The sequence below is a fragment of the Caretta caretta genome, chromosome 3, assembly GCF_965140235.1.
Source record: "Caretta caretta isolate rCarCar2 chromosome 3, rCarCar1.hap1, whole genome shotgun sequence".
Lineage (NCBI taxonomy): Eukaryota > Metazoa > Chordata > Testudines > Cheloniidae > Caretta > Caretta caretta.
The window spans coordinates 89,746,850-89,759,115 of NC_134208.1; the positions used below are offsets into that span (position 1 = coordinate 89,746,850).

General features: G+C 39.7%; 1 protein-coding gene across 1 annotated transcript in view; it reads right to left on the reverse strand.

Annotated features, from left to right (window-relative positions):
• The window catches only part of FRK (fyn related Src family tyrosine kinase), a 75,136-nt gene that overhangs the window by 18,377 nt on the left and 44,493 nt on the right, over window positions 1-12,266 (reverse strand). Inside the window, exons 3-4 of the mRNA XM_048844738.2 lie at window positions 11,367-11,530; window positions 10,526-10,694 (exon numbers count right to left, since the gene is read on the reverse strand). Coding sequence (XP_048700695.1) covers window positions 10,526-10,694; window positions 11,367-11,530 — 333 coding nt within the window. The remainder of the gene's footprint in view (window positions 1-10,525; window positions 10,695-11,366; window positions 11,531-12,266) is intronic.

A 12,266-nucleotide genomic window follows, 5' to 3' on the forward strand; every position in this document is an offset into this window, starting at 1 on the left:
CAGATGCTTTAATTTTTTTTTTTTTAAATTTTTTGTTAGTTTGGTAATTGTCCTCCCCTTTCTTGGATCCTGTACACTGACTCAGGACTAAAATGCCACACCATGAATTTGGAAACAGGCAGAGTTGTCTTAAATGGCCTCTGAAATTCCTTAAATGGCAAAATCAATTCAATCTTGCAGTTTTACTCAACTTGCCAGTGCTGCTGGATGCCCAAATATTAGCAATAGCTAGAAATACTTTTATCATTGTCAGTTACATAAGTGTTTATACTAACCCACTTGGATATGTGGAAGTATAACATTGTATAAGTATAAGGTTGTATAAGGGGACATGCTGGATTCATTGTATATGAGAGGGCATGCCAAAACATGTTACAAAGTATCTGAGGGAGCACACGCAGGGACAATTAGCTTTTGAATGGAGAAGCAATTAAGATAGAGCCAGCACGTCTAAGAAGCAGGCATCAGTATGGAAGGTGTGAAGGGCAATTAGTTAAGTTAACTGGAAGCTGTTAAAGGAGATTGTTAAGGGTGGCAGGTAATTGAAGATATGTGACTGGTCTCAGGGATCTCGAAGGGTGGTGACTAAAATCTTTTTCTTCTTTTGTCTGTAACTTCTCTGTAACTTGTTCTCCAGCAAGCTGTATAAATTAAGAGACACAAGCCCCACTCGGGGGGCTCACTTCTAAATGTATTAGCAGAGAAGCTTTGCTAATAAAACAGAGTGGTCTGATAAATTGTGAGTCTGAGTCAAACTTTGACAGATACAGACCTAACACCATGGTGATCCATTTGTTTATCACCTTCAGGCTACACTACTGCAACTCACTACCCTTGGAGCTGACCCTGAAGGCTATCTATTCAAAAGCTGCAATATGTGTGGCATGAGATGTTCTGCTCTTAAGGTAAATTAAGAACACATGACTCTTGTGGTTCACTTTCTCATCAGCTGCCAGATCAATTCAAGACCCAATCCAAGGTCCTGGTCTCCATTTTTAACTCAGGGACCACTAAATTATGAACTGCACTTCAGAGGGTCACTTCACTATTACAGAGAAGGCTGAACTGAGTCTTCCCACAGGGCAAGACATAATGTTTTACAAAGGAATTTTTTAATATAACTAATGTCATAAAATCACCCCAACTCTTTCAAGCCAGCTGCTGGGATCTAACCAGTTTAAAATAGCAACTGGAACAGAGATAGAAATGGAGTTCTTGCTGCTAGAGGGATAACCATGGACAGTTTAGAATATATATATATATATATACACACACACACACTTTTGTGTATCTATCTAGCTATACATTTCCCTCTGGAATAAGCATAAATAGTTGGTTTGTCTATATATACTCCTTTTGTTTTCTTTTAAGACTTACTTTTTATTTAGAAATAACAACAAACCTTGCTGTTTGATCCCCATAACCTTGTAACTCTTGCATTATAGTTAATCATAATAAGCAGGTAGGGATTTAGCCGAAAACAGTCTGTCCTCATTAATATACTAATCTGAGATATCTACTATAGCAGGATCAGAGAGATTGCCTGAGGTAGAAGTTGAGCAGTCTGTCACAGGGACTAGTCCCTGAGGGGATCAGGAACCCAGAATACCTGTAACAGGCTCCGCTAAGGAGAATGAGTCAACTCAGATCCACCTATGGGCCTAAGTAATTGGGTGACAAGGTGGATGAGATAATATCTTTTATTGGACTGGCTTCTGTTGGAGAAAGAGACAAGCTTTAGAACTACTCAGAGTTCTTCTTCAGGTCTGGGAAAGGTACTCAGAGTGTTACAGCTAAATGCAAGGTGGAACAGATAGTTTAGCATAAGTAGTTAGAATATATTATCAGGGACCATTCAACGTGAAGTGGCCTGTTAGCCCCCTTGTAGTGAAAGGACAAAAAAGGGGGGTTAGTGAATTACAGATTGTTGTAATAAGCCATAAATCCAGTGTCTTTATTAAGAGCATCATTTTTAATGTCTAGCAAAACTAAGAATTTAAGCTCGCAGGCTCATCTTTTGAAAGTGTGGTGCAGGTTTCTTTTGAGGATGAGGGCTAAGAGCTGAGAGATCAGATTTAGTGACCATTTTGTACAAAGTGTTCACCCACAGGTGATAGGGTGTCTTTGTCTTTTATCATTTTCCTGTGTGAGCTCATTCAAGAACGTAGTGATTGTCCGGTTTCACCCACATAGAACCTAAGTAATCGGGTGACAGTTAATTAATTAAGGAGTACGTGGGCCTAATAAAAGCTTATGAGGGCTCAGTCAGAAAACCCAGAAAAGAAGAACCTCCTGAGGAGAGACACTCCTCAGGGAACTGGGCAGGAAGCTACACCCAGTGTTCCTAAAGAACAGAGGCTCACGGAAGAAGGAAGAGGCCCAGAGAGAAAGTGTTCCCAGGCAAGGGACCAAAGCAGCCCAAGGGAATGAACTAGGCATGGGACTTCCTGGGGAGTCACTAGGGACTGGCTCAGCAAAGGACAACACATTGGGTGGGGGTGGAAGAGACGCTGGTATCCGGCTGAACACCCAGCAGAGACCCAAACTCCTGGCAGGGAATCCAGCCTGGGAGAGCTTCAGGGCTAGAGGGACTAAAACATAAAAGTGATTATTGCAGGGGCAGAGTTCCAATGGAGTAGCTGACTGAAACTATCATTTTGTTTCATGTTGTTGTTTTCCTGTTAAATAAATGAAACCCTCTAAAGAGGGTGCTCTTTAATATTGGAAAGCCTTCTTTGATTTATTTATGCCCAGGGTATGGGGAAACTGAGACAAGGGCTCATCTGCCGACCACCAGAGTGACCTCCATGCTATTTATAAAGTCACAGAAACAAAGTAAAGTTTGCCCAATAAAAATGAACAGAAATGCTTGTTTTACTCAGTTTTGGTTAGAAGGATCCTCTGGTAAATAAACTGCAATAGATTTCTTTGAGAAAGATCACAGAGATTAAATATTATTGAAATACTGTATGTCAAATAGTTGGGATGAAGTGAAGAAGATTAAACAAGAGAGTGTGCCGAGGAAATGGGTAAAAGGAATTTCAGAAGCAGACAATTGTCCATGAGGTAGTGATGTCATAGGAATGGTTTCAGGGCAGATGGAGGTAGCTAGTCTGAGAGGGATTATTATTATTGCTACAGTAGTGCCTAGAGGGCCCATTGAGCTCAGTATGGTATAGACAGATAGTAAGACAATCCCATTCCCAAAGACTTTACAATCTAAAAAGACAAAGGTTGGGAGGGGAAACAGACAAAGAGAGGCAAAGTGACTTGCCCAAGATTGCACAGCAGGTCATTGGCAGAGCCAGGAATAGAAACAACATCTCCTGGCTAGTGCCCTACCCACTGGAGTATACTGTGTCTCAGATACCCGATGGACAGTTGGAATCAATAAGACCAGACTGTGGAGTGAATGATAACTTTAAGACTTACTGCATTCACTGTCCAAGAAGGTACTATTGTGTTCTGCTGCATATTTCACAAGAAAGCCTGCTGAGTATCTGTTGCAACTCTTTCTCTGTAAGTGCCTAAAAAGTCACAGCCTCTGTTAGGCAGAGTCAAAGATAAAGAAAAATATAACAGAGCACATGAGGAAATCTCGGAAGAAAGAAACTGCTGCTACTATTTTCTTTTAGAGTTGTTGTGATTACTGCTTGTTTCAACAAAATTCTATAGCTCCAGGCCGACTGGCCTAAAGGTGAGTCAGCATAGTCACTGTGGCCTGGAAACAATAATGTGACAAGGGAACCCTTATTTCCCAGCTGTAGTGTCATTCGTGGGCTGACAAAACTCTTATTGCCAGAAGCCTGAACACTGCTGTTCTTGGCCTGCGTCCTGTAGTCCCTAGTGTAACTTTTCAACGCAAGATGGTTTATGCTTGTGCACCTGCATGCCCCCAGTGGACACTTTGTCTTTTTCTGTACAATGTAAACAGTTACAAGAATGTGTTGCTAAAACTTTCATTTGAGGTTTTAAGTGACTGTGTTTTCAGTCATGCCCCAATAAACCTTCTTTGTCTTCCTGTCTGTCCAACATACATTGCCTTCTGAGATCAGAGAGATTGCATTAAGAACCAGGATTGAAGTGGAAAGCATTGACAAATGTTCTCCTGGGGTTTTACTCTTGGGCAGTACTATTTTCAGTGAATGAGGCTAATTTTGGCCATGACATAGTTTTGCCATCTCATAGGAAAGAAAATAAAAACAGTATGGACAATAGCAGGGAGTGGCTGGCCAATACAGCCAAGTTGGTGTCAAAGCAGTGTATAAACAGTTGTGAAAAATGACACGACAGTTTATGCTATCTTCACAAATGAGGCTGGCACCAAATAAAAGAATTTCAAATGATGAATTCATAAAATATATTAAAGATGTTTCACGAGCCTCTGTATTACTTTAATCAAAAGCCTCCTGTTTAAATAGGAATCTTCTGACTCTCTCAGTGAAGTTAATGGAAACCCTGTGTAAATGTAAAGACTATAGACAAACCATCTTGACATTTTGAAGGGCTCCATAATCCACCATTGGCAGGATCAGAAATCAGTTTTCAAATGGTCAGGAAAAACTGATTCAGAATCCATATGGATTCATCTTCTGATCCTCCTAATAATACAACATGCAGTGTTGAACGATCACCTTTAACTCCTCCCCCATTCCCTCTGGAGACACTGTCACTTCTTTGTCTTTTATTCTATGATAGCTTTTTGTCTGTACAATTTATTAATTCTGGCTGATGTTACAAAGTTATAATTATGAAATTATTGTATCCAAGAGTTCTGCTATATGGAAGTTGAATTGACCACCTGCTGGCACAGGGTACAGCATGTGCCTACCAAACCAAGGACAATGGGTGATTCTGAAACCTTAACTACTGCACTCTGACCAAACAATGGGTATGCTAAGGAGCTGAAGCTAGTTGCTCCAATTTGTCTGCATGATGGGGGGGGAGTGAAAAATTCTGAAACAAGAAAAAAGGACAGAGGTGGCAAAGCAAGGAGGAAGAAGGGGAAAGGCTTTTCATAGACAGAGGAAGCTTTGGGCAGGAGAGAGGAAGAGAACAGGCGTGCTTTCGTAGAAGGGAGCTCTGGTGTAACAGCAGTACCAGACATGGTCAGAAAATCTAGCTGCACTAGAGAAGGCTCCATGACTCTGATGAGAAACTCTGAGCTGCAAGGGAAGGATCCCAGATACCCCAGAGGATTCTGCCCAAGCCCAAAAAACTACAGAGTGGTGAGGAAACTGAGGCAGAGAAAGTGTATACAGGTGTGTTTATTATTTTGTCTAGATTTCTGTATAGCTCGTGCTGTTAAGTAAAGAGTAATTGTGTTTTAGAATCCTGTGCATAGTTTGTCTGTTTGTTTTCACCGTTATGTACCCCTGAAGAGGTAAACTGTAATCCAGAAGGCTCAGACCTTTGATGGCATTCTGTGGAATATGCAGGAGTCACTGGGGAGGCTTGTGGAAAATGGCACATGGGGCCCCACTGCCAAGTTAGGTTTCAGACACAGGGTCTGTACTGGATTGAGTTCCTAGAGGCCCAAAGCCAGACACAGCACCTAAACTCTGCATAGCTCCAGCAAGCTACAGCACATGGGATTCAATGTTTGGATCTCTTCATCATAGTCTGAGTATCCAGCAGGAGGAGCATGACTAGATCTGTGACATGTTACTGCATTCCTATACCCAACACAGTTCCATTCATACTAGGGGGCCTAGGGTAAAATTTTCAAAAGTGACTTAGGAGCCTAAGTCTAACTGTAAGTCAAGGGGTGCTTTTGGAACTCTTACCCCAAATTTTCTATGGCATCAGATTTGTATATGTGCGCCACTTGCATATGCAAACATCTAGTTCTTATTTATGATTTATATAAAGTGTGTAAGTGCTTTATAGACATATAAAAATATACATCCTTCTGAATAATTTATTATGTAAAAAGACAATTTATAAAAGAGATGATTTAAAATGTATATATTTGACTCCACCCCTAAATTCTTTTTATTTGCATATACCATGCTTAATGGCCTCTACTTTCTCTATTTTTACAATTGCCTTTTTTTCTCACTTTTAAACGTTATATAGACATTAACAATCATTTTAAGGCTGGTCTATTTTTAGTACATACACCGGTCTGTTTAATCCCAGGCCTATTTCATTTTAACTCAGAACTAAGGAGTTGCACAATAATTAATGTCATATTTCTGACCTGTAAGGAATGCTGAATAATGAAGCTTGGCATAAACTCAGTTTGGTGCTCGACTGGTAGTTTACAAGTACCAGGAATAATAATCATTATAACACAAAGATAATAATGTCTTACATTTACATATCACCTTTCATCCTGCATTATTGTACACATTAAATATTCTGAAACCACCTCCTTCATCACTGAATCCTAGCCCATCTGCGTGGCATGCAGCTATGTTTTAATAATGTACAATAGTAGACAACAGTTTGATAGGAAGTGAGGAAGAATAAGGCATTCAACTGAAATTGCAGGGAGAATTTAGGTTGTGATAATCTAACTACCCACTGATTTTGTACAGGACATCAGCTTTATACTCCCGGTGCCCGTCCGCCCTAAAAACAGCACCTCCAGTATCTCAATGTTTGTTCACACCATGTTAGGAAATTGGCTTAGGGAAAGATTCACCAGTACCACTTCCTGCAGCATTCTGGGAATTAGATTTTCCTGGAGCTGGGAGGTCTTCCAGCAATGGAAACATTTTAAAAGGATTTTTTAAAAGAATTGTTGAAAAAATGTAGTACACATAGAAAAGAGTCCCAAGAGTGATTTGAGAGATGGAGAAAATGCCTTACAGTAAGACACTTAAAGAATTTAATCTACTTAGTTTATCAAAAAAAGATTGAGAGGTGACTTGATTAGTGTATAAGCACCTTCACATGGAGTAAGTATTGGGTGTGAAAGTGGAGTAGAGAGAAGTATACCAATGGCTAGAAATAGAAGGCAGACACATTCAAATTAGTAATTAGGCACACATTTTTAACAGTGAAGATGAATAACGGTTGGAACAAACTACCAAGAGAAATGGTGGATTCACCATCATTTGATGCTTTCAGCATTTCATGCTTTCATCATGACTGGATGCCTTTCTGAAAGTTATGCTTTAGTCAACGACAAGTCATTGGGCTCAATACAGGGCTAACTAGGTGAAGTTTAATGGCCTGTGATATATAAGAGGAAATACCAGATAACATAATGGTCAATTCTGGCTTTTTTTTCTATATGTCTATGAAGACCATTATATCTCTGTATTCTAAGTGTGAAGAATCAGTATGTGTCCCAGAATATAACAAACTTAATGTCAAAACTCATGAACTACAGAGGCCATTCCCCAATTGCCTTTATATTAAGATGAAGTAAATTACCACATCTGGCTTCTGTTACATTTTTATTAATACCAAACTAAGCTTTTATCATTTTGATTAGGGTATTTTAAATTATTTAAATCAATATATCTGATGGAGATTGCTGAAATTATGAAAGTAAGTTTTGGAAACCCAATGTGCTAGGACATTAAAATATGGAGGTTTCAGAATGTGGGTAGGACATTTTTACAAAAAAAGTTAATCCCTTAGCCCTAGTCTACACTGGGGGTGAGGGTTGACCTAAGATATGCAACTTCAGCTACGCAAATAGTGTAGCTGAAGTCAGTGTATCTTCGGTCGACTTACCTGGCTGTGAGGACGGTGGAGAGTCGACCGCTGCCGCTTCCCCATCGACTCCGCTTCTGCCTCTCACGAGCTGGAGTTCCGGAGTCGACGGGGAGCGCATTCGGGGATCGATTTATCTCGTCTAGACAAGATGCGATAAATCGATCCCCAATAGATCGATCACTACCCGCCGATCCATCAGGTAATGAAGACCTGCCCAAAGAAAAATCTGCTGTAGTATTCTGAACACAGCATCTTGTTATCACAATACTTTGTCTTTACTGTAGAATACTGTGATATTTTATAAGGTATATCAATAATAGAATCACAGGGCCCAAACCCACTCCTTCCATTGACTTAAACAAGAGCTGGACCACACCATAGAAAACAGAGATGGAGAAGATGAATTAAACCATGTCACCCATTTCCTGAGCCAGAGCAGAACAATATCTATAATATATTAGCTATGGCTTTGTCCAATCCAATTTTAAATATCAGAGGTAAAGTCTTCCACCACTCCACACTGCTATGCTTCTATTATTGCCAGAGTTGCAACATAAACTACAGTTCTTTGCTAACTACAGTGTAAAATTTTCAATTTTATCTAACAAATCTACTGCAGTTTATTTATGTGATCATCTTTTATTGCCTTATTATCTATGTAGCAATAAATGGCTTCTGGGATTGATGAATCACCAATGTGAAGCTGCAAATGTTTAACCAATCTCCACAGCCCTTTCCTATGATTAGGAACCAACCATAAACATAAAAACTGAAGCAGAAATCCCTTCCTTATTTTCTTCCCTTGTGATAATGGGGTAATACTGTGCTGTGTTTCTCAAGCTTTCCAGTGACAACTGTGGGGATGTAGCTAGGATTGACGAACTGATCAATAGTCAAGGGATTGATCTCAGTGGAAAGGAGTAGTGTGGCTGAACATGTGAAAACCAATCTCTTTCATGAAGGAATAAGGGCTGATTATCTGGCCTCTCACCTTCTTTGTTGTACAATTTAAGTGGTACCAAAAGTGGTATCAGCCAAACAAATAACTGAATGACCTATCGTTCCTGATAGTTTTTAAAAAATTAGTAGGGAGAGTTTAGTTAGGACTAGGGGGACGATGTGTTTCTATGTTGCTCTTTCAGTTCTGATTCCAGTATTAAAAGGGAAGCTTGTTTCATGGAGAAGTGAATAATATATAATGCATCATTAATATGCAGATCTCAGCACACTTTATATAGGTTGGAAAATAGAACTCCCATTTTACAGAGGGCGAGACTGAAGCAGAGAGAGAGGAAGGTCAAAATGTTTTTTAAAAAGGTGCTAATTTTGGATGCCTGAAGTGGCCATTGATTTTGGGTGTTCAACTTAAAATACCTTCCACCTGATTTTCACAGGTGCTGAGCACTGACATTCCCATCATGGGACTGGGGATGCTGAGCACCTTTGAGCTTGGGCATTCAGTTAGGGCATTCAAGATCACTGGTCACTTTAACGAAAAGACAGAGAAAGAGATTAGTCTTACTCTCGCTGTACCTTAATTTTTGTCTATGTAAAATGGATGGCTTCCAGCATTACCAAAGACAACAAAGAGATGAAATATTGAGTTAATATAGTAAAAAAATCAAATATAGGGGCCACATTATGCATTCTGCTGTTAAATGCAGGGTAGTGAGGGAAGTGGAATATCTGTTAAAATGGCCCAAAATCTGTTAAAGGGGAGAGAAGGTAACATGACACCATCCTCTCCTCAAACCCCAATGAAGTCCTTTCAGGTGAACAACACACATTTGGGGCTCTAAGCTTTTTTTTCAGTTTTGTTTTGTAAGTTGTCTTCTAATGATCCTGGGTTCACAATGCAAAAGGTCCTGATAACGGATCATACTTGTAAAATAATCAGAGAGGCCAGGGTGCATCATCAGGAGCCTACTGATTATGTGCACTTGAAGAATAGGGAAGAAATTGTATGTCGCCATTCCAAAAAAAACAAAAAAAAGTGAAAAATAATGAGGACAGATATCCCACACACGCTAAAATCTTAAGTCCCTCAGTGGGACTTTCCTGAATCAGAGCCATTAGAACCTCACAAATGCTTTGTGAATGAAAGAAAACGTATTATGATCTCTCCCTTTTTTTTTAAATGTTTATATCAACTATGCTTGGTTTTGTTATCAATGTGATTTGTGCCATCTGCTGGTAGATGTTGTTTTACAATGCAAAGGATACTTAAAATTAATTTTAAAAGTAAAGAAAAAGTCAAACAGATGCCACATTATTCACACAAGGATATACAGTAGATAAACATCAGCAATTAGTAGAGTATGTCATAAATATGCAAAATGTTATCACATTTCCAATCGCTATTTAGAGTATTTTACTCTGTATTACTGCTCTTAATAACAACAGAGAGATTTATACAAATACAGATTCTATAACAATAAAACTTCATAGCAATATAGCACCTATCCACCAGAAGGATTTTTACAGCCTACAGTTTATAGATAAAATGATCACTTCACCTACTGATGAAATGCAGCTACCTCGAGAATGTCAGCCATTCTGTGCCAGCAACATTATATGATGGGGCAGGGAGCTTGTGTTGTGTGTGTGAAACTGAAGAACAAAGAACAAATGAAAGAGCAGTGGGAGTTTAGGTAAGCAGGATATAAAATCTTAGTACAAAGTGCCACAGAATCTTTAAGGATCTCAAAATAGCAAACTCAATCCAGAATATGCCTATCTTTGAAGAGGATTAGATAGCCTGATTTTCTGATAAAGAGTATTTACAAAACATGAAAGTGGGCTCTTGCTGAGGCCTGACAAAATTAGCAATTCAAAGTGATGTGTGACATACCTGGTTTTAATGTTTTGATTGCCACTGGTGTAGTATTATTCCAGAGACCTTCCCACACCTCACCAAATTGACCAGAACCTAATTTTTTCAACAGTTTCAGAGAATTTCGGTCTATCTCCCACTGGTCTGCAGTTTTGTATGACAAATCGAAAGGAGCAGGAACTTTTTTCTGGTGTAAAGAACCAAACACAAACATTAGATATTTTGCTATTTGTTCAGCAGTGTGTATAATAAATCTTTGCTTAAAAGTGTCAGTTAAAGTTGCAGCTAGGAGGAATAAAGTTATCTTTATCATCTGTGTGTTCTGTAAGGAAAAACTCAAAAGAGAACATAAAAAACAACTACAAATCCACATCTTGGGTACCTCTTATTACAAAAAAGTTAGTTGAGCTTCAAATAAAACTTTTAAATGAAAGAGCAGCAGTTACCTGATATTGTGTAAGTCTTGAAAATGCTACTAGTCAAAGAGCCTCTACATTTTATAAAAATCAACTCCCCCTTGCAAGCTTTTTCGAACAATGAAATATTGCCAGCATGAACCTGATGGTTCTGTCTCAGTAATACTTATAGACATCTAGAGTTATGAACTTGGTGATTTTATCTCAATATACAGAACTATTCATAAATCACAAGTTGGCACATTCTTTTCCTGCAGCCACACAATTATTTGTTCAAAATGTCAGGGTATTTTATTATGAATGTGTCAGCTCCAAGAATGAAACTGTTCTGCTGTCCACGCAACTTCATCAAAGAATCAGGTCATCATTTTGCAACCTAGCATCTGATAACCAGCAGCTTAGTTTGAAAATATATATTTTGCACAATATAAAATTAACTTTACCTTTATACAGGGCTTCCCGAGCTTTACACAGAGGCCATCGCTGTTATTGGTGTAGTGGTCAACAAAAGCAATCAGTGTTTTAAAAATATTCTTTTTGCTAAGAAAAAAGCCCTCTTCAGCCTCCTGTCGGATCCTGTAGTGTTTCACAACTGCTCCATCAAAGACTAAAAAATAAATTGAGATATGAGCTCCCAGCTACTAAATATAGACAATAGTACAATATAGCTTATGGCCAACATTTTAAAAACAGAGTAACCCAAGTCAGGTTCCTAAATGTATATTTAAGGACATAATTTGCAAAAGTGCCTAACACCCATAAGTCCCACAGGTGCCTCATCCAGAGGTGGGGGATAGGGCCCCGCTCCAGCCGATGGAGACCCACGTGCCCTTGGAATTGTTAGCACTGGACCACATGAAGGCAGAGCCAAGCCGGAGCAGTGCATCTGACTTCCTGACCATGGTGGATCATTATGCCATATTCCTGGTCACCATACCCCTCAGGGAGATCATGGCCAGAGCAACCACAGAAGCCTTCTGGCACTATTTTGCCCAGCCCTATGGCAACCCTTCTGCGGTGATCACAGACCAAGGCATGCCCTTCAAGTAACAGATGTTTAGGGAACTGTGCTCTCTGTATGGCAGCCACAAGCTAAGGATGACAGCCTACCACCCAAAATACAAAGCCCCCTGCAAGCAAGGCAACCAGACGCTGCTAGCAGGGCTCAGGACCTTGGCAGAAATGTGGCAGAGAGACTGGCCTTCCTACTTGTTGCAGGTGACCTATGTGTATAACAACATGGTGTGCACCTCCATGTAGTACACCCCCTATTTCCTGATGTTTGGGAGGCATCACTGGCTGCCCACAGACATGGCCATGGGATCCCAGGGAGCCACAGTCTG